At 38.6% G+C, this 25406-nt stretch overlaps 1 protein-coding gene across 1 annotated transcript; it reads right to left on the minus strand.

Moving 5' to 3' along the window:
• Positions 1–17442: 17442 nt before the first annotated feature.
• On the minus strand, positions 17443–18042 carry DIRAS2 (DIRAS family GTPase 2; the record flags this gene model as incomplete). The annotated part of the gene is made up of 1 exon (XM_082842312.1): positions 17443–18042. One exon carries the CDS (start codon positions 18040–18042, stop codon positions 17443–17445), a length of 600 nt encoding a protein of 199 aa, XP_082698438.1.
• Positions 18043–25406: the final 7364 nt, after the last annotated feature.

The following is a 25406-nucleotide window of genomic DNA, read 5'->3' on the forward strand; positions in this document are numbered from 1 at the left end:
TTGTGATGCAGTAGGAGCTGGCACCAGCACACCCCTGACTACAGGGACCAAGGGGACTATTGGAAGGGGTAGTAAGGATGAGGATCCTTGGGTGTGGATGTATCACCACATCCTCCACACCGTGCCCTGTGAGACTTGCCATCCAACAGTTCTGGACACTTATAGGGACCTCTACACAGAGAGCTGGGGGCTGGATGCCCTGTGTGGTCAAGAAAAACTCATATCCCTTGACCATGGCACAACTGAACCCCACATGAAATTTCCTATGCTTCAGAAGAGGTGTCCTCTAGGAACCATCATGTCCCCTAATCTTTTCATGAGGTCTTTTTCAATCTGACCAGATAAGGGATGCCTTGAACCATGCATCAGACTTCATAGCTTAGTCAGTATCTCTCTCTCTCTTTTTAAAAACATTTATTTATTTATTTATTTATTCATTTGGCTGTCTTAGCTGTGGCACGTGGGATCTTCATTGCTGTGTGTGGGATCTTTAGTTGTAGCATGTGGAATCTAGTTCCCTGACGAGGGATCAAACCCAGGCTCCCTGCAGTCTTAACTGCTGGACCACTAAGGAAGTCCCCATAGTCAATATCTCTTATTGCTCACCTATTTCTACCAAATTAGAAAAACCTAACAACCTAACAACGATTTTGGTTAGGGAGCAAGTAACACTCAAAAGCCAGAAGTTAAAAGTTTCAATGGAGAGATCATAGCAAATGGATTCTTAATATAGTCACATTTAGCTTTAGAAAGAGCTTCTTCATTGTTTGTTTGTTTGTTTTCTAGCATTTGGATATGGTTTTAAAATATTTGTTGCTTTATTTCTCTAACAAAATTAGAAAAACATAAGATATTGGGAAAATGTTGATTTGAGCCATCTCATGAAATCTTGATATCCTATCCATGACAGAGATTGCCAGTGTATTTATCATGTCTTGTATTTTCTGTATTTCTGATGCTTTGACATCTGGGGCTTTATTGACCCTGGAAGGACTGTCCCTCCCAGGGTTAGCCAATTCCCAGAGACAATAAACAACTCACCTATGAGCACACCTTTTTTATGCAAGTCAACTGATGCAGAGCCCACATCCCAACCACCTACTTTCTGGGGCTTTCACACTCAGGTCCTTCCCTAATCACCCCAAATCCAGATAACAGACAACCAAAGACAGCCCTTTTGCCCCAGAGTCTGCTGAAATTATTCAAACTAGCCAGTCCTAAACTTGTTCACCCTGTCTTGCTCAGCTCATTCCTACCCACAGAAACCACTATAAAGGCTCTTGTCCACATTTTCCCTTCTCCCTCTGCCTCCTGGTACTTCCCTGTATGCTCCCCCACCCCACAGCATGGCATGCCATGCCCCTCTTCTTAAGATCTATGAGTATGACAAACTATCTTTTCAATGACAATTGTTTCCTAATCTGTTGGTCTAACCATACCTGAAAAATAAAACCTACATTTTAAAATAGCCAGTTGCCTCTCAATACCCATTTTCCCCCTCTTAATAGCAGATCCCCAACTTCTAGAAAAGCACACTGCCTCCCAGATAGAAAGACAGTCTTTCTGGAGTGTTCCTGGCCACTAGCAGTGGTTATATGAATAAGTTCTACTCAGCGAGGGGACAGAAGTGCTGTGGATTATGCATACTTACTTTTGTGTCCATCCTCTTACTATCAGCCTGCAGAGAGTTTGATGCCTGGAGCTCCAGGAGCCATAATGGGTCATTAGTATGTGTCCCACACCCCAGAGAAGGGGAAGCTGAATCATCTAATGAATCTAGATCCCTCATGATTTCATGAAGCCATTGGACTCCTTTCAGTGAGAAGGAAATATATATATATTTTGTTTCAATAACTATCATTTGAGATTTTGCTGTTACATTCAGCCAAATAAGTACATATAATACATTCTCCTTAATGTAAAAATATCATAATATCTTGACCTGAAGTAAGAGTTCAAGCCTGTCAAGGTACTCAATGTGTCCCCAAAATATATCACTTGATCATGCTACTGACATTATCAGTATCAAAAAGAAAATAGTTTAACTCATCTTTAATGTCAAAAACTTGGTAAATGCCTTTTCTTTCAGCTGTCAACATACTCAGTGCTGAAAAGCAACATGCTATATGTCCTGGCCTCTCCACTTTTTCTAAACTTAGAAGACTGCCAAGGTGCTGGTGGCTGTGATTTGATCATATTCCCAATTTTCACTTCTTCTTTGAACCATAAATAAGGAATGGGAGGCAAATCATTAACCACCAATTGCTTTGGAGAATAAAGCAGTGCGTGATTTGGCACTCAGGTGAAACCTTTCCCTACCAGTTCTGACCACAGTGTACCTTCTGCAGAACATATTTCCTTCTACAAAATAATCACAAATTAAACAAATGACAACAACAGAACATCTTCTTTTATAGCATGAATTCTCTGTTGACCCCCGATGTGTCCCACTAGTACACTATGAACTGACTCAAGTATGGAACAGAATCAGCAAACACACTAACACATTGGTCACTGTCCTTCTACATGGTAGGCCATTAGTATTACGCAATATCTAACAATAAATAAAGGAATTTTAACAAAAAAACAGTTGTGCTTTCTCTCTGAGAACATCTGTAATAAACATAGAGTCTGGTCTTAGAGGCCTCTCTGTGATAATATGACTTGTGTCTCTTTCTATGACAAAAATACAATTTGTGGCTTATTCATTTTCTTTATCAACAATTCATTAATTTCACACTTAAAAATATTATTTTGTATTTGTTCTGTAAAAAAAATAGATCATGATTGCCTTACTCATCATGGTAAAATTTTGATGAATTGATTAACTTTCTGAAAGGACAACGCATTGACCTGATGAGTCCAGACACATAATATCAAATTGTCAGATATTGTCCTCTTATTTCTTAAACACTTTTGTTTAAAGGGTGAGGCAGGAGATTCCTGTCTTAGAAAATGATCATGCCCACAGAATGACAGATTCACTATATTCACAGAGAGACTCCCAGTGCTTATGACATTATATGTTTAGTGTTTTGCTATTCTTTCATCTTGCCATTATGCTTCATTGAATCATGAGTTAGACATTAAAGAATGCAATTTAACAAACCAATAAAGTCCATGCAACAAGTATGAAAACACACTAGCAAAGGTGAAGTGCCTAATACCTGCCCAGAGAACATGGCAAATCCCATTGCCTCTGGAACAGCTGCTGAGAACACAACTATTAGGATCTCAGTGGGATTCTGTGAAAGTCAATTTGTTTTATAGTTCACATTTGTAAATTGTATAGAATTAAACAAAAACTGTTTCACTGTCTTTCCCTTGAAAACTATGAAAATCCCTACAAGCTACTCAATTGACCACATTTTGAATCATACTGGCTTATGGGGCAAAAGCAAGACATCCTGGAATGCCTGAAGAGGCCTCCGATGCACCAACGTTTTTGCATAATTTATGTAAACGAATTCATTTTTAGTTGACATTAGTCAACCTAAATTTGAGAATTTTTTTTAATAACCTGTCAAAGGAGAATAAATTAAAAAAACACAAAACTTGAGGGCTTCCCTGGTGGCGCAGTGGTTGAGAGTCCACCTGCCGATGCAGGGGACACGGATTCGTGCCCCGATCCGGGAAGATCCCACATGCCGCGGAGCGGCTGGGCCTGTGAGCCATGGCCGCTGAGCCTGCGCGTCCGGAGCCTGTGCTCCGCAGCGGGAGAGGCCCCAACAGTGAGAGGCCTGCGTACCGCAAAAAAAAAAAAAAAAAAAAACCTTTACCAGTGTGACTCTGGCATGTTCTAAGAATTTCATCCTTTATAGTACCATATTTATTTGTATTGTATAGGTTTTATTTATTCACTTGCTATTTTAAGAGGAAAAGTTTGATGAGAAGGAAATGCTAATCTTTGAGATCATAAACCAGGAATAATGTATTAGTCAAGACAGAGTGGGTTACACTTCTATAACAAACAACCCCCAGAATCCAATAACACAAAATAACAAAGGCCTATTTCTCCCTTGGGGTATGTATACACTGCAGGTTAGCAGAGGGCTTTGCTCCCATCTCACCCTTGTCCGCGCTCTGAGATGCAGGTCAATGGACCAACCCCTGAGGGAACATCGCCACTCCTGTGCGAGAAGTGAAGCAGAGCTCAGAAGGGCCCCTTATTGAGGATTAAATGCTCCAGCCTAGAAATGACAGATATTTCTTCCATGTACACGCCTTGGCCAGAAATAGTCAGATCCAACCTGATGATAAGAGCACCAGGAAGTGCAATCCTACCCTTATCCATAGTGGGAGGATGGAAATGTTTGTAGAACTGCACAGAATCCCACCATGAGTGATCAGGTGGGGTTGGCTGCTCCTTCTAACAAGTGTTTACAGGGCATTCCTGGTCCAAAGTACGGTTCAGGTTGCCAAGAGAGTTCAGCAATGATTTCAGGTTAAATAGTATGGAACAAATCCGGACAGACTCAAAAATCAATTCAGAGTAACAAAACATGTCATAAGAGCCAGAAAAGACAGGAAAAAATGAATCAAGAGGAATTCTGAATAGGGAGAGAATTCTTTTTTGATTTAAATGACTGGGGAAGTCTTCACAGAGGAGATTTTGGATAGCAGCCTTAATATAGGAAAAGATTTTAATATGCAAGGATGGGACCAGGAGACAGAAAGAAGGGATATCTGAGCAGAACAAACAACATGGTGAAAGTAATGAATTTTGACACACCCACTTTATAATTGTATGTTGTCAGTTTTACAGTGACAATGATATCTTAAAGTTCATTTCCTCACCCTCCATGGAGTGCTTGATACTTACCTTATGGTTGTCTTATTGGGGTATTGGGGATACTTATATCAATAGTATCTAACTCTGAAGGCTATTTTATTACTATGGTTGACTGGGGGCTATTGAGCACTTGGAGAGGTACTTCCTGAAACTATGTGTCTTTGTTATTAGACGAACCACAAGAACGTAATCTTGAATTTTGACAGGAGAGAAATAACCATTTCACATCTACTTTATATCCCTTGTTGCCCCTAATTAAGAAACTGCAGAAATTTCTTTGTAAATTCATTATGAGTGGCTCTATCTACACTTAGGAAAAAGTAATGGAATGGGAAAGCAAATGAGAGAAATACAGAAATGTGAAAATAGGAAAGCATGCGAGGTTATATCCCGTCTGCAGCAGGACAGCTGTGGGGCAGAGCCATTGCCTCAGGTCAAAGGAATGAGGTAGCCACTGAGTGTTGAATGTAAGAAGCACTGAGCACTGATCACATTCATGTTATCGGAATCAGGGCAATAGCAAATCAGCAGAGCTAAGGCATGATTGATAAGGGGGCCATGGGACTTTGGTATTTGCAGGCACTGAAGAAACATGAGGAGTTGTCAAGAATGGAGTGCATGGCATGCTGGGATTGGGCTAGGTAAGGATGGGACACTCCAGACTGCTGCTGGAGTTCAGACCCAAGGCCAGTGAGATCACCTCACAGTTAGAGCTGACCAAACTGCTATAGGTGGGGCGGTGGGTGGGCACTCTCTACCTGGATTATAATTTCCTCTCAATGCCAATCTTGGGAGATGCTACACATAGAGGAGGTTATGACCCTCACACCAATTTCACCAGTTTGATTCCTGGAAAATACTCATTGAAGGGGAACTTCTTAATTTAATAAGCATCTCCCCCACCCCAGGAAATTTATGAAGCTGACAGGCCTTCCCAATTAAACCTGGTTAACAGTAGTGGTTCTTAATCTTTATCCCACATTCCAAAGCCAAAGCCACATTCCAGACCTACTAAATCATGATTTCTGGGGTAGGGCATGGATATTGATGGGGCTCAGGGCAGGCCGGGTCAAAATATGTCAAAGTGGCATATTGATTATTTTGAATTAAGGTTCCTTAGCAAAAAGCCAGTGCAAGAAGGACACTCTGACCCTCATTTGTCCCCCTGAAAGCAGGAAATATATCTCCAATGTGAAAGGTATGCTTCCCTGCACCAGGAAGTACAGAGAGACCTTTATCACCAGAAATAGGGAATTCAGGGTCCAGTGTGTAAACAAGCTCTGCTTAGATGCTTCACTAATTAGTACCCAAATCTAAGTTTCTTTGTCATGTCAGTTCTCAAAAAATGTAGTTTCTTTGTCTAAAAGGTATAAACGCTGTCCGCTTTGGTCACTTCTCTGGGCCTCATATTCCTATGGAGCCCCTATAAGTACATAATTAAATTTGCTTTTTCTCCTGTTAGTCTGCCTCGTGTCAACTTAATTATCAGACAAGCCAGAAGAACCTAGAAATGTAGAGGAAAGGTTCTCCTTCCCAACAATTGGTTTAGTTCATAGGATCTTCACTGGCTGGAAACTGTTTTCTTTCAGGACTGGTGCAGATAAAGAGATTCTGGGAACCCTGACAAAACGCCACAGAATGTAAGAATTCTTATCGCATGAGTCTCCTGAATCTCTGTTTGCAAGGTCTGGTGGAAGTAAAAGTGGTGAGAGTCCTTTTTCTCTTTTTCTAAATGTATTTATTTATTTATTTACTTGTAATCTTTATTGGAGTATAGTTGTTTTACAATGTTGTGTTAGCTTCTACTGCACAGCAAAATGAATCAGATATATATATATATATATATATATATATATATATATATAGCCCCTCCCTTTGGGATTTTCCTCCTATTTAAGACACCACAGTGTATTAAGTAGTTCCCTGTGCTATACAGCATGTTTCTCTCAGTTGTCTATTTTATACACAGTATCAATAGTGTATATGCGTCAATCTCAATCTCCCAATTTCTCCCACCCCACCCTTTTCTTTTTCTAAATTTAGATTAGCAGAAAGTATTTGTGGAGTTTGTTCCTTGGATTTAACAACTCTGGTGAAAATTTGGTAATGAGTACGCTTATTCATCCCTTTTTTTCCCCTAGAGATGGTCACTGCTTTCCCTTTTCTCTGTCGTGTTGTTCATCATAAGGAGGAAAAAAAATAGGGCAGAACGCTGGCATGGGCCCCGTAAGGCTACTGCTCAAGCCGACCTCTGGTACGTTCAGGGATCTCATCAGACCCACATCTGTTTAGATAAATTTTGCTGGGGGTCTCCTAGGTAAAAAGTAGATGAGGTTTTTCCTTTTATTTTACCTTATGTTCTGAGACCTTGGCTTTGTGACCAGTGAGAATATATTTTCTGGCCTCTGCCATTTGGGAGGTGCAGCTTACTGGGGTGCATCTGGTGGCCAGATGAATGAATAGACTGGAGTTCCAAGACACAAAGTCAGAAGCAGCACTCTCTTTATCTGGCTGTGCGAGATTTCAGGGGAGTTTGTCACAAAGGGTCACAGTCCATCAGGGGCCTTTGTTGTCTCAACTATCGTTGTTTTGTTAGTGCTGGAAAATACCATTCCATTAGCACCTGCTTGGTGTCATAGATTATTAGATTTGTAACTGGACACATCTCATGGTTTCCCTGTGAGACCTGAGACACCATTTTCACTGCACCATCCTTACTTACCACCTGTGCAATTAAGGTTTTTGCTTTCTCAGGTTATCTTTGAGAATGAACTTGCTGAATCTTGTGAGGGCTGAACTCTTTTGTGAGATGCCTCCTGCATCCTTGGTTAAGCCATAAAAAGGCTTATTATTGGTTTGGGTCACTATTAAGATCCAGCGTGCCAATAGCCAGATGATAACCCTTTAAATTGAAAATCTAAATTGATATTTTTTACAATTGTCTTATTGGTGTCTGTGGACAGACCAAATTAAAAAGTGGATACAAAGAAATATAACAGCTAACCTTACAGCCTCCCTAACAAGATGAAAGAACAGAAATTAAACTTAGAACAAAATTGAAGTTCCCATCCGATATAAATTTCCCTTCTTAAAATATAGCCCCATCTCCTCAGCAAATTCCCTTAACTCCCAAAACTCCTTCACCTTTCACGGAAAAGCCTGAAACACCCAGCTGCTTATTTTAACTTCCCTTTCTCTACAAATTTTACAGAGAGAGCTCCAGCCTAATTTCTAGAACCAAAGTCTACAGGTTACTCATATTAGTGCTCTAACCAGGAAATAAATTAAGCAGCAGCACCCAGGATGGACAGTAAGGTTTTGCCCTCCTGTCCTCCATTTTGCTGAGCCCTATAATCAGGCTTTCCAGCTTCAGGTCTTCCTATGCAACGTCCTTTGCAGATATATCCTAGACCCCCATCCCAAATAATTAATGTCCTCTAGACAGCAGAACATAAAAAACATAAAAATATTTTGATTTCCATCTTAGCTGGAAGTTTTCTCCCTGATATAAAAAGGCAAATTCAAAATAGTGTGATTGAGTGAGCAAATCAACCTCGTTTAAACATAATGAAAAAGCCTACCTGATTCTTTGAAGACAGCTTACAGAAATGCAAAAAAGTGTAAAATCAACAATATTCAATTTACTACTTGAGTCTTTAGAAAAACAAAAACATAATTCTGAAATATCTCAGAATCCACTCAGACATTTTCCTATTTACCACCAGACGTTTGCAGATATTACAAAAATCAGGATACTGGATGTACAATTGGTCTGTACTTAACAAAAAGAAGATAAAGTTTAAATAGTAATTACGCTAGACTTCTATTATAGTCAAATACACCCCAAACTCCTAAGAGAAAACTTGCATTCTTTCTGTCTTCTGAAGTTGTAAATTTTACCATGTCTGTAAACATCCTGGAAGGTAATTAAAAATCTGCCCAGACTGAAGAAAAAAAGTGGGGTGGTGGGGGGAGTTGCCTTTTTAAAATACATACTGTTGGAAAGACTGTCTTGTCCAAAATCTAGTGCTTGGCCTTCTTAAGATTACTTGTCGGAAACAAATACAAAGCTTAAAAGTCTTCCCCATAAAGAGTACAAAGCTTTAGCCATCTGCACATATAAACTTAACTTATTCCAACTGTTATTTATAAACTAGTGAGTTCTATATTGTTATATGTAATTCATGACTGAAATTTTTAAATGAAAGCTATAAGATCTCTGTTTGTGTTTGTATGTCTATGTATGTGTATTATAGATATGGTATTTTTCTACCTTCAGGTACAGTTGCCAAATTTAATTTGTAAAAGAGCTCTATTTAATTGGCTTAAAATTAAGCACTTATCAATTAAGTATATTTAAATCTCATAAATATAACAGAAACTAACCCATATGTTTTTCAAATTTATGTGATCTACAATAATTTTTGGTAAATAAAATCTAGTTTAAGTTTGTTGGTTTAATTAATACAGGTATGTCTTTAGAGTTATCAACATTAAGTATAACACTTTTTTTCTACCTAGGTTTACTAAAACTCAAATAAGTTTATCTTATCTCTGTTATAAAATTTGTTATCAAGAAAAATAAGGTGATGGTTAATAGCTTGAATGTATTGTTAAGTCTTCAATCTTCAGGAGTAATCTAAGTATGATTATCTTTTAAAAATGAATTAAATAGATGTAAATAAGATAAGAATGTTTAGGTGAACTTTTTAAGTTAAGTTAATTGCTTTACGATATACCCATTTAATTTCCCAAATCTCTTTAACTTCCACCCTTAGAATTTTGCTAATTGAAATGATGGGGATTTATTAAATGTCTGATAATTTCCAGATAAGATAAAATACTGAGACATTAATTGCTGAACAAGTCTATCTAATTTTGACTTCTTATTACAGAGTCTAAAGATATTTTAGCCTATTCATAAACATGACATATGCCACATTGAAAATTTGTACTATGAGGAAATGTATGTTTCTAGAAATTATGGAAAGTATTCATAAATTTGCCAGTCTAAAGACTGCTGGTGTAATAGTTCACAATTGCTTACTTCATAGTTTTCACTAGAAATTAAAGTTTCTAAGGGTTAAGAATTCTAATTAACATATATGATTAAAGTTACTGGAAATAATAAGGGAAACAACTTTATATGCAAGGAAAGTAGGATGTGTTTTTGGTTAGAAAAGGTATGAGATATGAAGATGCATTTTTGTTGAGGGAAAATAAAATAATTTTTTCCTAAAATAAAGCTGAATGGTAAAAAAAAACAAGGGATGAACTAAAATGGACATAGAAAGTTGTAGAAGGTTTATGAAAAAGGAATCTAAGAAAGTTTATGTGTGATCAATGAATTTGTTATAAAGTTTTTAAAAATAAGCTTTAATATCAATAATGTACTTAGGTAAAACTAAGCCTTAATTTTCCTTCATCTGCTAAAAGAAAAAGGTTTATTGGACTATTTGTCTGCTCTTGTGAAAGGTTTTTTTTTTTTATTTTTTTATCTTTAATGTAATCTGCCTAGAAAAACAAAGATTCTATGTTTTGCCTTTATCGGCTTTTTGATCATTTTTAAAAAATTGTATCTTTTCTATATTAAAATGCTAAAGCTTTGTACAACTATTTAACCTTCTGTATTTGCCTGTGAAGTCTTTGTTGTCATGGTTAAATGAATAAGTATTGTTTCACAATAAATTACGATCCTATTTGGCCAAGTGTTCTAAAATCTCCAATATTTTTGACAAACTTCCCCCAAAATCAAATTCTAAATGAAGTCTTTTTGACCAAAAACTATCTTTGAGAATTTCTAGAGGGCACCTGGAGCATCCCAAAGGATATATTCTCTCTACTTACAAAAGGAGAGAGATTAAACTAATTAGGTGTATTTGATATGTTAAATTACATGGGAAACATTATCAAATAAGTGATAATAAACCTTCTGAGGTTATATTGTATGGGTAAATGTTATTAATGTAAGTGTTCTAGAAAATATATAAAATTCCTAAAAATCTGATATGTCCTAGTATAATGTTATTGTTTGTAATTCTAATTACTATTTTAAAATGTGTGTCACAAAAATAACCAAATTTCCTTGTCAATTACATTAATGAATTCTCATTTGATAATCATGGTCATTTTTAAGTCTATTTGCTTTTTCAAGTATGTTTCATCTTCAGAGAAATTCATGGAAAGGACTCTTAACATATTCTAAAATACTGTCTCTGTTAACTTTCAGACCGTACCACTAAACTAGGTAAGAAGTTACAAAACACTAATAGAGAAACAGATGGCTTCATAAAACTACTAACTAAAGATCAAGATCAACAAGAATTAATTACATGGGACTGAATGAATAGGATGATTATAAATTTTACGACTTTTTTGTTTGAAACATTGTTAATGTTTTGTTTTCCAGATATAAGGAAAACTTTCCTCTTAAACTATGACTTACAGAAGTTTGGTAAATTATTCCTTTGAAGCAGACATTTACCTTTTTCTCCCTACCTGATTCCTCCAGAATTTGAAAATTCAATGAGTATTCTTTATGGCAATATAGTTATTTGCATAAGTTCACTAAGAATCTGTTCTCTTTATAACAGGACACAATTGGAAGAACTGGCTATATTACCAAGGCTTTGACTGGGATATCACGCCTTTGAGAGAAGCATGCATAAACTCAGATATGACTAAACAGGTTTAAGGAACTAAGGTTGACTTAATGGAGCCAATAAAGCCCCTTGAAAAAAGTCTGGTACCTTGCTTACAGGGTTCCCGATAGCCTAACCAGGTAAAAAAGGTCACTTCTTGGCAAGTGCAGGAACCTCTGAACATGTTGTGGACCTCAAAATCAAAGGAATTAACCCAAACCTTTAGATATTGCAGGGGAAATCTGATGACAAACAAGTCCTTAGCTTTGCCTCCTAGTCTTGCGAAGCATTTAAAAGTTCAATCTGGGATTCCTTATGAAAAATTCCAGCAAAGCAGAATAAAAGAGTCTATGTGGTCAATCACTATTCTTGCTGCACTTATATAAATAGCCAGGCCAAGTGTAATGAAACTAGACTCATTTTTCAAATAAGTTAATCTTAATTTTTTTCTCTTTGGTAAAAATGAGGGTGATGTTGAGAGAGAAAAATTATGTCTCAGTAATATTCTTTTGTGGATATTAGATTCTGTTGCTGGAGAAGCGGATGCAGGAGAATGGTCATGTCCCATCTCTCCTGCGAGTTGGGAGAGTTCCTGGGGCGGGTTGCCAAATGAGGAAAGAATTCAAGAGCGAGCCAAAGTAAAGTGGAAGCGAGTTTACTTAGAGAAGTTTTTATGGGCTGGGTAATTACATATGCTAATGAGGGGGAAGAACATTCTAACAATTTAGAAGATGGGGTGGGGCTTCCCAGGAATTGGGCCACCTCCCAGGTTTTGGCCTTTTATGGTCAGCCTCAGAACTCTCATGGCACCTGTGGGTGTATCACTTAGCATGCAGATATGTTACAGTGAGCATATAATGAGGCTTAAGGTCTACTGGAGATCCAGTCTTCTACCTAGTTTGTTCTTGGGCCCAGTTTGTTCTAACTAGTTTTGTACGTAATTAAATTTTGTTTTTCTCCTGTTACTCTCATGTCAATGTAATTATTAGGACTGTTACTGAGTCCAAGCTCGCTCTGCTCGCCACACGACAGGCCAATAAATAGGGAGATGAAGAGTTGGGGCAAGGAATAGTGACTTATTCAGAAAGCCAGCAGACCGTGAAGATGGCGGACTAGGGTCCCCAAAAAACCATCTTATTGGGGCCTGGATGCCAGTTTTTTTTATAGAACAGAGACGGGGAGGAGGTGAGGGAGTAAAGTAAAAAGGCCATTCATCTTGCAAAATCGGAGGGGATGTGTTAATTTCTTCTTTTCTGCAGCCATTCACAGGTGGGCAGGGTCAGAATGTCTCTCTGTGGGCTGAACAAAGGCCTTTTGTTTAACAGTCAGGCAGAGGGGCATGGTTCCCTGTGGCAGGCCATTATGTATGCTTACAGCTATAGACAGTGATTATAATAACAAAAGCAAAGAAAAGCAAAGGTTAAAGTACAAGAAACATATCCAACAAGGAGTCAGAATTGGCTCTTCCCTGTTATAGGCCAGCCAGAAGAACCTAGAAGGGTGGAGGAAAATTTTTCCTCCCCAACAGCATCAATAAGTTTCAAAACTCCACATGATTCCAATGTGCAACAAAATTGGAGTATAAGTAGATTACAACCTTGCTACTCAAACCGTGGTCGGTGGGCCAGGAGCATCCATAGAACCTAGGAACCTATTAGAAGTGCAGATTCTTAGGCCCCACCCCATCCTGCTGACTCAGACTCTGCTGAAGCACAGGTCTCAAGTGCTTTATTTGCACGTTAAAGCTTGAAAAGCACTGGATGGGATGCCCTTTAATGGGGCCTAATGGGGCCTGCTGGTTGTTAATTATTTCTGTAAATGGAGAAATCCCTGAATAATGTAGTATTAATGATCTTGGGAGGGGGAGGAGGGGTGGAGTGTGCTGAGAGCCAGACTGGAGAAAGCTGTTAAAGAGGCTTAAAGAAACTGAAAGGTTCTGGCTGATTGCTGTATCTGCATAGATTAATTTTCACACTGCCACAGACCTTCGAAAGAGTCTTACATAGTCCGAGGGGGTTTATTTCCATTGAAGGCTCAAAATGTGACAAGACAGCTCCAAATGCTTTGTGCTTATGGTTAATTTAATTCTCATGGCCACTTATGCTGCGGATGCTAATGATTCCCATTTTGCAGAAGTACAGGGAGGTTAAGAACCTGCCCACGGTCATCTAGCTATTCAGTGGCTGAATGATGGTTTTGTTGTGTTGATAGTTGTTGTCTTTCAAAATCAAAAGTCAGGTTTATTTTATAGTTGGTGTTGAGAAGAAGGAGTAAGGACCAAGGGTGTCAAACAGAAATTGTGCCCTGGAACAGTGCTGGGGCTTTGTACATCAACTCCACTTAACAGCCTGGCTTTCCTGAGGAGGCCAGGAGATTTGGGAGAAACAGGATTAAAGAGGAGTTTTTCTCCACTTCACTACTCCTATTCTAAGCCAAGGAGGGACCCTGACCCTACTCCTTCCCTCTCACCTCACTCTGCCCGGAGCATCAGAGCATCATGTCAGCCCAGTGACAAACAGTGAGGAAATTTCCTTCGAACACCGCAGGGCAGCTGCAGTTGCTGACCCCAGACCTGCAGGGCCTGACAATCTCCTATGTGGTCAACAGGTGCAAGAAAGCAGCTGCAGAAGAACTAGGGCGAGACCACCACAGACCTGCTATGCCCTGAAGAGTAAGAAATACCACCACCTTCCAGCCGTGTGTCAGAACCGAAGCTTTATTTTAATATTCTTATTTTCAGAATATCACTGGCAACTAGAAACTTGTATGCAAGAATGATTTTTACAACTGTAAATAAAATAGATAATGGAATTGTAACAGTAAATACACCTTAAATATAAATATACACATTGCTATCCCACATGTATAAAAGTCATGCTCTGTAAATGTTCTGTCCACACACTGTCTTTGTGGGGCACTGAATTCCAGGATGGATCTTTGAGGGTTTACATGTGTCCCATTAGTTATGGACATTTCCAGAGAGCTTATGTAGGAGCAACACATTACAAATTTTGAAAAAAAAATTAAGTATCACAGAGCATTTTTGGGGGATATTTAATACTTCTATAAAGAGAACATTTCTTAAATATTACAAATGGTGAAACAAATATACTAGCTTACAGATATGTACAATGTACTACTTTATACTTCAAAATGCAGGAAGATAAATTATATATATTTTATATATATATAATTTTAGATCTAATGAACAATTCAATATTGCTCTTGTGTTGGTCTTGCTGTATTGCATGCATGCCCAGGGCACGCCCATGGCTTGTCACCAGATGGAAGAGGGATTGGCAGGGACAGAACGGGACCCATGGAGCCCCAAGCTTATTACCGGAGTGCCATCTTCAAAGCAATATTTTGAGTTTTGTAACTTACTGTGGCAAGGTCAAAATCTTCTGTGTCCATCTGCAATGCAGGACGTGTCCTCAAGAACCACAACTACTTATTCGGGGACTGGCCCACATAAATGCTAAAAATATCTGGCTCAGTGGGACTAACTCCTCCTGAATGTCCATTGGGGAGCTCCGAAAATATTATTTTGAGATAATCATCTATATCCTCAGTGCAGTTCATAAAAAATGATCTCAGAATAAAGACCCATGATTGAAGCATCAATGGCCTTCCAATAAACTCACAGGCAAAATACAAAGGAAGAAAATGTGTCCTGAATGAGATCAGATTTTCAATAATTACAAGCTTCTCATATTGATCAAGCTGTAAACACTTAAAAATGTAGACACTGCCTTGAGAGGGCTAAATGAATTTCTAACTTGGATTAGGAAGAATGGGGCAGTGACAGGGAGCCCACACACTGGGAGCCTTACGGACATTACAGCCTGTCGCAGACATCACATTTTACCATTAGTTTAACCCACCCAAGATCTCTAAAGTTCATTTTGGCCATGAAGTCCTGTTTCTTCTTCCACTTAACCCATATCCAGACTACAAATGGATGACATCTCTCTGAGAATAGAAATAGAAAAAAAAAAAGGTAGGGACAAGTTGAAAAGCAAATGTTCTAGAAAACACACCAATGAGATCTCACTGTGAAGGCTGTGGAACAGCCACTTGGAACAGAAGGAGCCCATCAGAAGGTGTGTCCATTGGGACTTGGAGAGGGATTTGGTGGCACCCAGGCCACTTCTCTACCCTCCCTGTCCAAGTTCTGTTCTAGGAGGCCAGAGAGGTGGGCTGACCATGGAGCCAATGGTTCTCAAAGTACCTCCCACACACTAAATACATCACAAGGACGAGTTATTAGCAGAGGAGAGGGGATGAGATGAAGACAAGAAAATTTAACCAGAAAAAGGTTAATTTAGGATCTGTTGAGAGCACAGAACTGCCCAATAGTTGCTGTAGCAGGAGGCACAGGAAAGACACAGCAAGTGCAGGAGAGAAGGGTATGTGCAAACGTCCGAACTTGACCATCCTGCCCCAGCTGGGCACTGCTGCCCAGAAGCCGAGAAGCTCCCCTTACGTGATCCTGAGGGCATCACTCTCTCTGCCTGCCAGGCAGGCAACAGGAAGGTGTGCTGAAAGGGAAAATTCCAGAGAAGGCCCGAGTGGGATGCAGACTGGAACAAACAGGAGAATTTACAGGCTCTGTCAGTGGGAATTTTCAGGAAGCAGAGCCAAAGCAGCCTTGAGGATGGCAGAAGAATAAGCTGAGTGGGCTATGCCCGGCCTGTGACAGAGCCTGCCGGACCCATTTCCACCTAGCATGCAGGAACCAGCAGTGGCCGTAATTTGGTTTGAGGATTGAGGATGCACACGAGATCATTAGGAGGAAAAGATAATCATTTCCAGAGTGAACCCTGCATTGAACAGCTCTTAGAAGACATTTCTAATGGAACATGCACGATAATCTATTACTTGAATTCATTTCCCAGGAATATACTCGTTATAGATAATCATCAAAAACACAGTGAACAACCTTTGTTTCAACGTATTTCATTAAGATGCAAAGTATGGCACAGACATGTCCGTGTCTGTTAGAAAATGGATGTGGCTTTTGGTCTTCGGATGGCCTTTGTTGGCTGTTACCCAGTTGGATACAGATCGAGTTATTGAAAAGAAGAAAATCATGTTGGAGGACAAAAATGTCTAAAAAATATCTACTTTAATTGGTTTTATTTAAAATCTGAGGGCTGGAAGAGTTATATCCCTCATGGGTCAAAGGAAGGAAACTTCACATTTCTAAAACTCTCATAATATAACACACAGGAGCGTTATTGCAATGTTTTAGTATTGTCCACAATATCCTTACGCAAACATTTTAAACGGAAATTGAAGAATTTCTGACAGAGCGGCACACTCTTAGTGAATTCATCATTGTATGTGAAAAGAAATACCCTAAAAGGCTAAAACGATACCTGCTAATAACTAGACTTAGTGAGGTGAGGACCTCCCCTCAGAGTGGCAAGGCTCACAGGTCAGCTGGGAACTGACGGTGAACATCCTCTGGCGGGTAGAGAGGCTGTGTTATTTTTAATTCAGTAAAAGAACCATGGAACCGAACAACTTTGGCCTGGTCTTCTCACCTCTTCCCACCCCTCCCCTCCCCAAGGGTTGTCACTGGCTTCTGAGCAGAGGGGATGCCTGGTCTGGGGGTGGTGCTTGCAGCTCTGGGTTAACATGCTCTCACATGTATACAGATAGTATTTCCCCCTATCGGCACACGCTGCTTCCGAGGGCACAAGCCCTCATGCCTCCTGATGGCGAACGATGCCTCCAGAAATGTCCGGCACCCCATTCGGTTCCCTGCGATGCTGAGCATGTTAGTTTTCATTTTAAGCATTTGTCAGATTCCCTGATTCTGGAGAGGGGGTGCTTATTGGTGGTAGAGTAAAATGCCCTCTGAGGACAACAGCGCACATCTCGGTCAAAATGCAATATTTAACACGTGGGCATCTGACATGCTACCCTGACGACTGTGGGTTTCACGTGGAGGGGGAGGGGAGGAGAGGGAGACACACAATTGCTGCTCCCACGGGAGGGAGTTCACATGATCACGCACTTGCCCTTGAGCTTTTCTTTCCTCTTCTGCTGCTTGCTCTTTTTCCCATCGATCTGGAGGCTCACGGTCCTGCGCTTCTCCAGGTTGAGCAGCTCCTGGAAGAGCTCCTTCACATTGTGGTTGAGCTTAGCCGAGGTCTCCATGAAGGCGCACTTCCACTTGCGGGCCAGCACCTCGGCCTCGCTGCTCTCCACCTCGCGGTTTGGGCTCTCGTCACACTTGTTCCCCACAAGCATGATGGGGATGCTCTCCACATCCCCTTTGATCTCACAGATTTGTTCATAGATGGGTTTGAGCTCCTCCAAGGACTGCCGGCTGGTGATAGAGTAGACCAGAATGAAGGCATGCCCTTTGGAGATGGACAGCCGCTGCATGGCAGGGAACTGGTGGCTGCCTGTGGTGTCCGTGATCTGCAGGGTGCAGATGCTCTTGTCACAGCTGATGACCTGTCGGTAGGTGTCTTCCACAGTGGGGATGTAGCTCTCCCGGAATGTACCTTTCACAAACCGCAAGACCAGAGAGCTCTTGCCAACACCACCTGCGCCGAACACGGCCACCCGGTAATCGTTGCTCTGCTCTGGCATGTTGCTTGAGGGCTCCAACGATCAACTAGGAAGCACCTAGCAAAGGAACCAGATGTTGTTTGAGAGAATTAGTAAAAGAAAAATCTAGGAAAAGGATGCTTTACCCTCTCTTGATAGCTTAAAACAAAATTGAAATGGTACACTTTGCTTTCACTTTCCCAACACAAGAACAATTCAAATTTCATTTTATAATTCTGTAATTCTAAATCCAATAATTACAGCTAATCCCCAGTTTTCAACAGGGCTATTGATCTACTGAGTGGCTAACTGGAGCCAGTCTATTCCTCCTTATTGGACCATGGTTCTGAGCAGCTTTGCTCTCACATCACCCTGTGCTCAGGGAAAAGATGCCAAGTCAGCCCAAGGGAAGCAGAATCCAGGAAAGGTAATGGGGAGATGGAAATTAACCAAGCCCCAACATACACACACACACACACACACACACACACACACACAATATCACAATCACAGTAGATCTTTACTATTTAACCTGAAGTACTGTGAACACCCAATACACTGGTCATAATATGTAATTTTTTAAAAGTACAAGGAGGGGGTTAAAGGCGAGGAGAATGCAATTTTTACTCAGTGTTTATATTAACTCATGAAATCCTCACCAGCCTGCAGAACTGGTGTCATTATCCCTGTTGTGAAATGAGGAAACACAGAAGGAATAGGGGAATGTAATGTCCCCGACTTCACACAGCCAGTGAGAGGTGAGTCAGGGATGCAAACTGCAGTGTCTCTGTCCCACAGGCTGCTGTCCCACAGGTTGCTGGACAGAGAGCTGGTCACAGGGGCCTGGGCACTACTCAGGCCATGGTGTGGACTCTCATTTAGCAGTAGAAGTTGACAGTTAACTAAGAAGCTTGGAGGGTCCTTTTATTAATCAAATTTAAAATGATTATGGGTGCTCTATTTTTAAGAATTATAAGAAGTCAAGTGTTACTAAGACAGTGATATAAACCACTATTAATGGTCATTAAAATGGTGTAGAATGGGGTTTCCCTTCATCACAAACATCACCCCTTTCCTGACATACAGATTATCAAACATCTTTCATCCCATTCCTTCTTTGGTAAGAAAGGACATATGACATGCAAAAAAGTAGACAGTCAAGAAACAGACAACATTTTTAAAACAAAGTAGACACGTAATACGGTAATGTGAAGCATGGAACCCATTTTCTCCAGGCAACATTGTGCTGACTTTCACTTTTCTAATCTTAGAGTAACCAAGGGACAGTAATAAAAGGCATTGCTCAAAGTCATTCTCAGAGACCAGTAAAAATTAAATATAATTAGCCATGGAAGGAAATGGGTAGGTGCAGCTAATGTCTACTGGCAGACAGATCAGATCAAAGCCCAGGACTGTGGCATCTCATCTCCTGATTTTTTTCTGAGTTCACCATGTACATCTGACTGCAAATCTGCTCAATTAAATACTCAGCTGTTCTGTGCGCACTTGGTATCCCTAACCTTGCAAAAAACTGAAGAAGCATCTATATGTATATACATACATACATATATATGTATGTATGTATAACTGATTCTCTTTGCTGGACACCTGAAACTAACACAACATTGTAAATTAACTATACTTTGATGTTTTAAATGGTTACAATTTTTTTAAAAAAAGAACAAACTGAACCCAAAGGAAGAAAAATGAAAGATTAGATTACAGTGGAAAGTAATAAAGAATAGAAAACCAACAGAAAAAATTAATAGAACCAAAATTTGTTTTTTTGAAAATATCAACAAAATTAATTTTTGCACTAGACTGAACAAACAAAACAGTGAAAAGACTCAAATTATTAAAATCAGGAATGAAAGAGGAAACATTACTGATCTTGCAGAAATGAAGATTACAAGGGCATGACCAACTGTAAGCCAACAAGTTAGATTCCTCAGATGAAACAGATGGAAACTACTCAAGTAGACACAAGAAGAAATCAAAAATATGAATAGAACTTTAATTGGATAGTAATCGAAAAATTATCTAAAAAGAAAATGCCCAGGTCCAGATGGCTTCACTAGTGAACTCCAGCAAACATTTAAAGAAGAATTAATACCAATTCTTCACAGTCTTCCAAAAAACTTAATAGGAGGAAACACTGCTTAATCTTTCTGAATCCAATATTACCCTGATACCAATACCAGACAAAGATGTCATGAGAAAACTACAGACCCGTTTCTCTTATGAATATAGATATAAAAATCAACAAAATACTAGCAAATTGAATCCATCAATATACAGAAAGATTATACATCATAACCAAGTAGAATTTATGCCAGCAATGCAAAGTTGGCTTCATATCTATACATATATATATATATATATACATATATATATATAAAACATGTATATAACATAACACACCATATCAATAAAAGACAAAAACCATGATACCTCAGTAGATACAGAAAATTGACAAAATTCAGCACTCCATTATGTTAAAACAAAAACACTTAAGCCAGCAATGAAAGGGAACTTCCTCAACCAGATAATGGGCATATAATGAAAAATACCAAACTAACACAATACTTAATGGTAAAAGATTGAATGCTTTCTCCCTAGGATCAGGAAAAAGAGTTTCCACTCTTACAGCTTCTATTTAACATTTTGCTGGAGGTTTTAACCCGGAGAATTAGGCAAGAAAATGAAATAAAACCATCCAGATTGGAAAAGAATGAAACAAAACTATATTGCAGGTGGCATGACTTTGTAGATAGAATATCTTAGGGACTCCACTAAAAACTATTAGAACTAATAAAATAGTTCAACAAGTTTTCAGAATATAATACCCATTTAAAAATTAATTGTATTTCTACACACTTGAAATGAACAATCTAAAATTAAGAAACTAATTCCATTTACAATATCATGAAAAAGAATAAGATACTTAGGAATAACCTTAACAAAGAAGTACAAAATGTATACTCTGAAAGTTACAAAATATTGTTGAAAGAAATTGAAGACCTACATTAGTGGAAAGACATCCATGTTTATGTATCAGAGGACTTAATTTTATTAAGATAGCAATAGTCCCTGAATCACCTACACATTCAATGAAATCCCTAAGAAAATCCCAACTGACTACTCTACAGAAATTGACAAGCTGATCCCAATATTCACAGGAAAATTCAAGAGACCCAGAATAGTCAAACCACTGTTGACTGAAAGAAAAAAAGAACAAAGTTGGAGAACACATACTTCATGATTTCAAACTCACTACAAAGCTACAATAATCAAGACAGTGTGATATTGGCACAGGATAGACAAATATATGAATGAAAAACTTCAGAGTCGAGAAATAAACTCTGACTTTTACAGTCAACTTATTTTTGAGAAGGATGTCAGAAAATTCAATAGAGAAAGAATAGTCTTTTCAACAAATGATGCTGGACAACTGATATTCACATACAAAGGAATGAAATTGGATCCCTCCCTTATACCATATACAAAAATTAACTCAAAATGGATCAAAGACCTAAATGTAAGACCAAAAACTATAAAACTCTTAAAAGAAAATATAGGCATAAATTTGTGATCTTTGATTTGGCAATGGTTTCTTAGATGTGATATCAAAAGCATGAACAAGATTAAAAATAGGTAAATTTGATTTCAAGAAAGTAATAGGCAACCCAGAGAAAGGGAGAAAATTTCTACAAATCATATATCTGACAAGTGATTAATTCCAGAACATATAATAAACTCCTGTCATTCAATAACAGCAAGGAAAACCCAAAAACTAAAAATGAACAAAGCACTTGAATAGACATTTCTCTAAAGAAGCTATACCAATGGACAATAAGCACTTGAAAAGATACTCAACATTACTGTTACTAATTATTAGGGAAATGCAAATCAAACCACAATGAAATACCACTTCACTGCCACTTGGAAGACTTTAACAAAATCACAAATTAAAAAAAAACAAAAAACAGAAAATAACAAATGTTAGCAATGTTGTAGAGAAATTGGAACCCCTGTGCATTGCTGGTTTCAATGTAAAGTGGTATAGCTGCTTTGGAAAACATTCTATCACTTCCTCAAAAGTTTAAACAGAATTACCATAAGGCCCAGTGTTTTCCATAATTCTATACCCATGGGAAATGAAAACATAGCCACACAAAAAATTGTATGTGAATATTCATAGCAACATTATTCATAATAGCCAAAAAGTGGAAAAAACCCAAATGTTCACCAACTAATGAAGGGATAAGTAAAATGTGGTAGAGCCATACAATGAAATATTATTCAAGAATAAATAGATATGAAGTACTGATACATGCTACAGCATGGTTGAGCCTTGAAAATATGATGCTAAAGGAAAGAAGCCAGTAACAAAAGACCACACATATTGTATGATCCCATTGATATGAGACATGCAGAATTGCAGATTTATAGACAGAGAAAGGATATTTGTGATCGCCTAGGGCTGGGGTGACATGGGCATTGGGGAGAAATGGGAAGTGACTGGACAGAGTTTCCTTTTGAGTGATGAAACATTCTAAAACTGACTGTGGTAATGACTGCATGACCCTGTGAATATACCAAAAACTACTAAAGCGTCTACTTTAATTGGGTGAATTATATCTCAATAAAGCTGTAGTTTTAAAAAAGACATTGTATAGGGCAGCATTCCACTGTATGTGATAACATTGTCTACTGATTCTGAAACTGATTCGGTGGGAGAAATAATGTGCTAAACGTTAACAGGCTCGGCTTTATTCCTAATAGCCAGATGATGGAAACAACACACATCTTCACAGTAGAAATGATAAGCAAAGAATGGAATATTCATACTATAAAAAGAAATACACTGAATTAACTTATTCATACCATAAGAAAAAGCAACACAAAGAACAATACAAAGAATAATACATGCAACAACCTGGTTGAATCTGACAGTTGAGATGTGCTAGGCAGCCTGCTGGGTGCTAGAAATGTGCATATTTTCACATGGGTGGTGGTTACAAAGGTGTTAACACTACACTGTTATAAGGTGGTTATACAGATTATTCTGAATGATTTTATTCTTTTAAAATTATCATGGAAATAAAATCACAATTTTTTAAAAAAACTGGGAAATCTAATAGGATTCATTCTCAGACCCCAGTTAAAGGAATACTATTGTTAGAGTTCAAGTATGATAGACCTAGAAAGTAAGGCTTTGCTTTTGGAGACTAGGAAGTTGTTCAAAGATAGGGATATTGAATAACATTCCCCAAAATGAGAAGGAACTTCGAGACTGAAAAATGAAGCAGGCAACTCCATAAAGTAGAATTATGAAGTTTATTGAAGTGAACTTACATACAGGTTGGATCAGGCAGACAGCAATCCAGAAGCATTCACAGCTGCACTCCACCCTGCTGAGAGGGGTACAGGGGAATTTAAAGGGGCCAAAGTGAAATATAGAATCTGACTACCAAGTGAGAAGCACGTCTGTACCTGTCAGGAACCGGGAATTTTTCCTCCCCAGCGGGGGTCTCATGAACATCTGTGCCAGCAAAGGCACTCTTCCAGTTTTCATATCAGATGAAGGCAAGGGTAGAAGTTGATAGGAAATTTATCTGGCTTGGATGTATTCTTTGTGAGTTAGGCAAAAGCTCAGTCACGCAGAGAAGAGAAGGGGTAGGATTGCAGAACTAAGATGGAGCTGACAAAAATGGAGTCAGTGTGGCTCAGCCGCACAGAGGTAAAGGAAGATTGGCAAAGTTTCAGTTAAGTGGTGTTGGGGAGTACAAGTCATTCTGCATTGGGTATGAGAGTGACGAGATGAGACAGCTACAAAGACAAGAAGTGTAGATTTCTCTTTAAGGAAATTTGGAGATTAAGGAAAGGAGAAGGGACAATTGGCAAAGGTTAAGGTAAGGGTTAGATGGGTGGGAAAGAGTATCTGTATGGGTCTGCTGATGGATATCTGATGGAGCAAATGTGGAAAAAAACAGGAGCCCCTGGGATTCAGGATGCACACACAGAAGGTTGGTCTTCAGGGAGAGAAGGAAGGGTAGGTGATGGCAGAGGAAGTCCCAATTAAACCTTCCCAGACCAACCCTGCTGTTCAGCTTAAAAACTTTAAAAACAAATAAATTTAAAAATAATGATATAATGCATGTACTTGGTTAAAAAAAGAATAAACAAAATTGTAAAATACTCTTTTATCCACACCCAGACCCCTTCCTTCGGCAGCCCTAGTCTCTCTTTCCAGAGATATCCACTGTTAAAAAGAATGGAAACTCAGTTGTTTCCTGGTGTTCATGGTTAAATTTTAAATAATGCACTCATTGCTTGAATAATAGATCTTAATGTCTTGACTTACTGACTTTGGAACATCTCTCTCTATGAAATTAGCACTATTACCTTCCTCCATTGCCTAATTTTGTTAGGTATACTCTGTTTTTAAAGTACATACCAGTATTTGTGTTTTCCAGATATAATATTTGCAATTAGTTTCAAAATTTAAATTGTCTTCTGTGGTTCTTCTACAGGTTGTTTCTAAACCCTATCAATAAACAGCATTAAAAGGACTCTGTAAAGATTTTTCATTGCAGAAGTAGACAGGACTGGACCCACTGAGAGGGAAAGGTTATTTTCATTAAACTTTGCTGATTGCATAATTTTCTGTGTCAGCAACACTGGAGTCTTACTTTTTCTAGCTTTTTTGTTTGTTTTTTGCTTAAGTAATACAACTTTTGTATTTCAATTTATCACCTTCCTTGGACTCATTTTACGCTTTGGTATAAATATTACTGATAACTTCTTTTAGATGATGTTAAAATTTCTGAGCTCATGCCCTCACTTGATTGATAGAATTCTGCAGTCAAACTAAGGTCAAATTCTTTTTTCTTCAGATTTTAAAAATTATTTAATTTTATCATCCATGGTTACTGACATGAAATCCAAAGCCAGTACAATATTCTTTCCTTTGTAGCAAAGTTGTATTTTTCCCTTCTCTGGCAGGGTTAGGATATTCTCTTTATTCTGGGAGTCATGACATTTCACTAGGATATATCTAGAACTGCTTTTTAACTATGGTGGGTTTTCTGTGGGGGCGGGGGGGTGAAGTAGATGGTTAAAAACATAACCCTTTCTGCAGCTTGGGAAATTTTTCCTTTTCTTTTTAAAATTACATCATCCCAAGCCCTATATCTTTTTCCTCTTTCTGAAACTTGTATTACAGGATGGACCAAGTATACCTGTTCTTGATTTCTCAAAATCTTTTCCTTATGTTGTCAATAAACTTTCTTGTACTCTGATATTTTTCTTTTTTAGAGAAGCACTTTGTTATCTCAGGAAAGGTGATACGATGCAGAATTTCAATAAGAATGCTAATTGAGATTTGTTGCTGCTATTCTTAT

Source organism: Leucopleurus acutus (genome assembly GCF_964270905.1).
Source record: "Leucopleurus acutus genome assembly, chromosome: 7".
NCBI classification, from domain to species: Eukaryota; Metazoa; Chordata; class Mammalia; order Artiodactyla; family Delphinidae; genus Leucopleurus; species Leucopleurus acutus.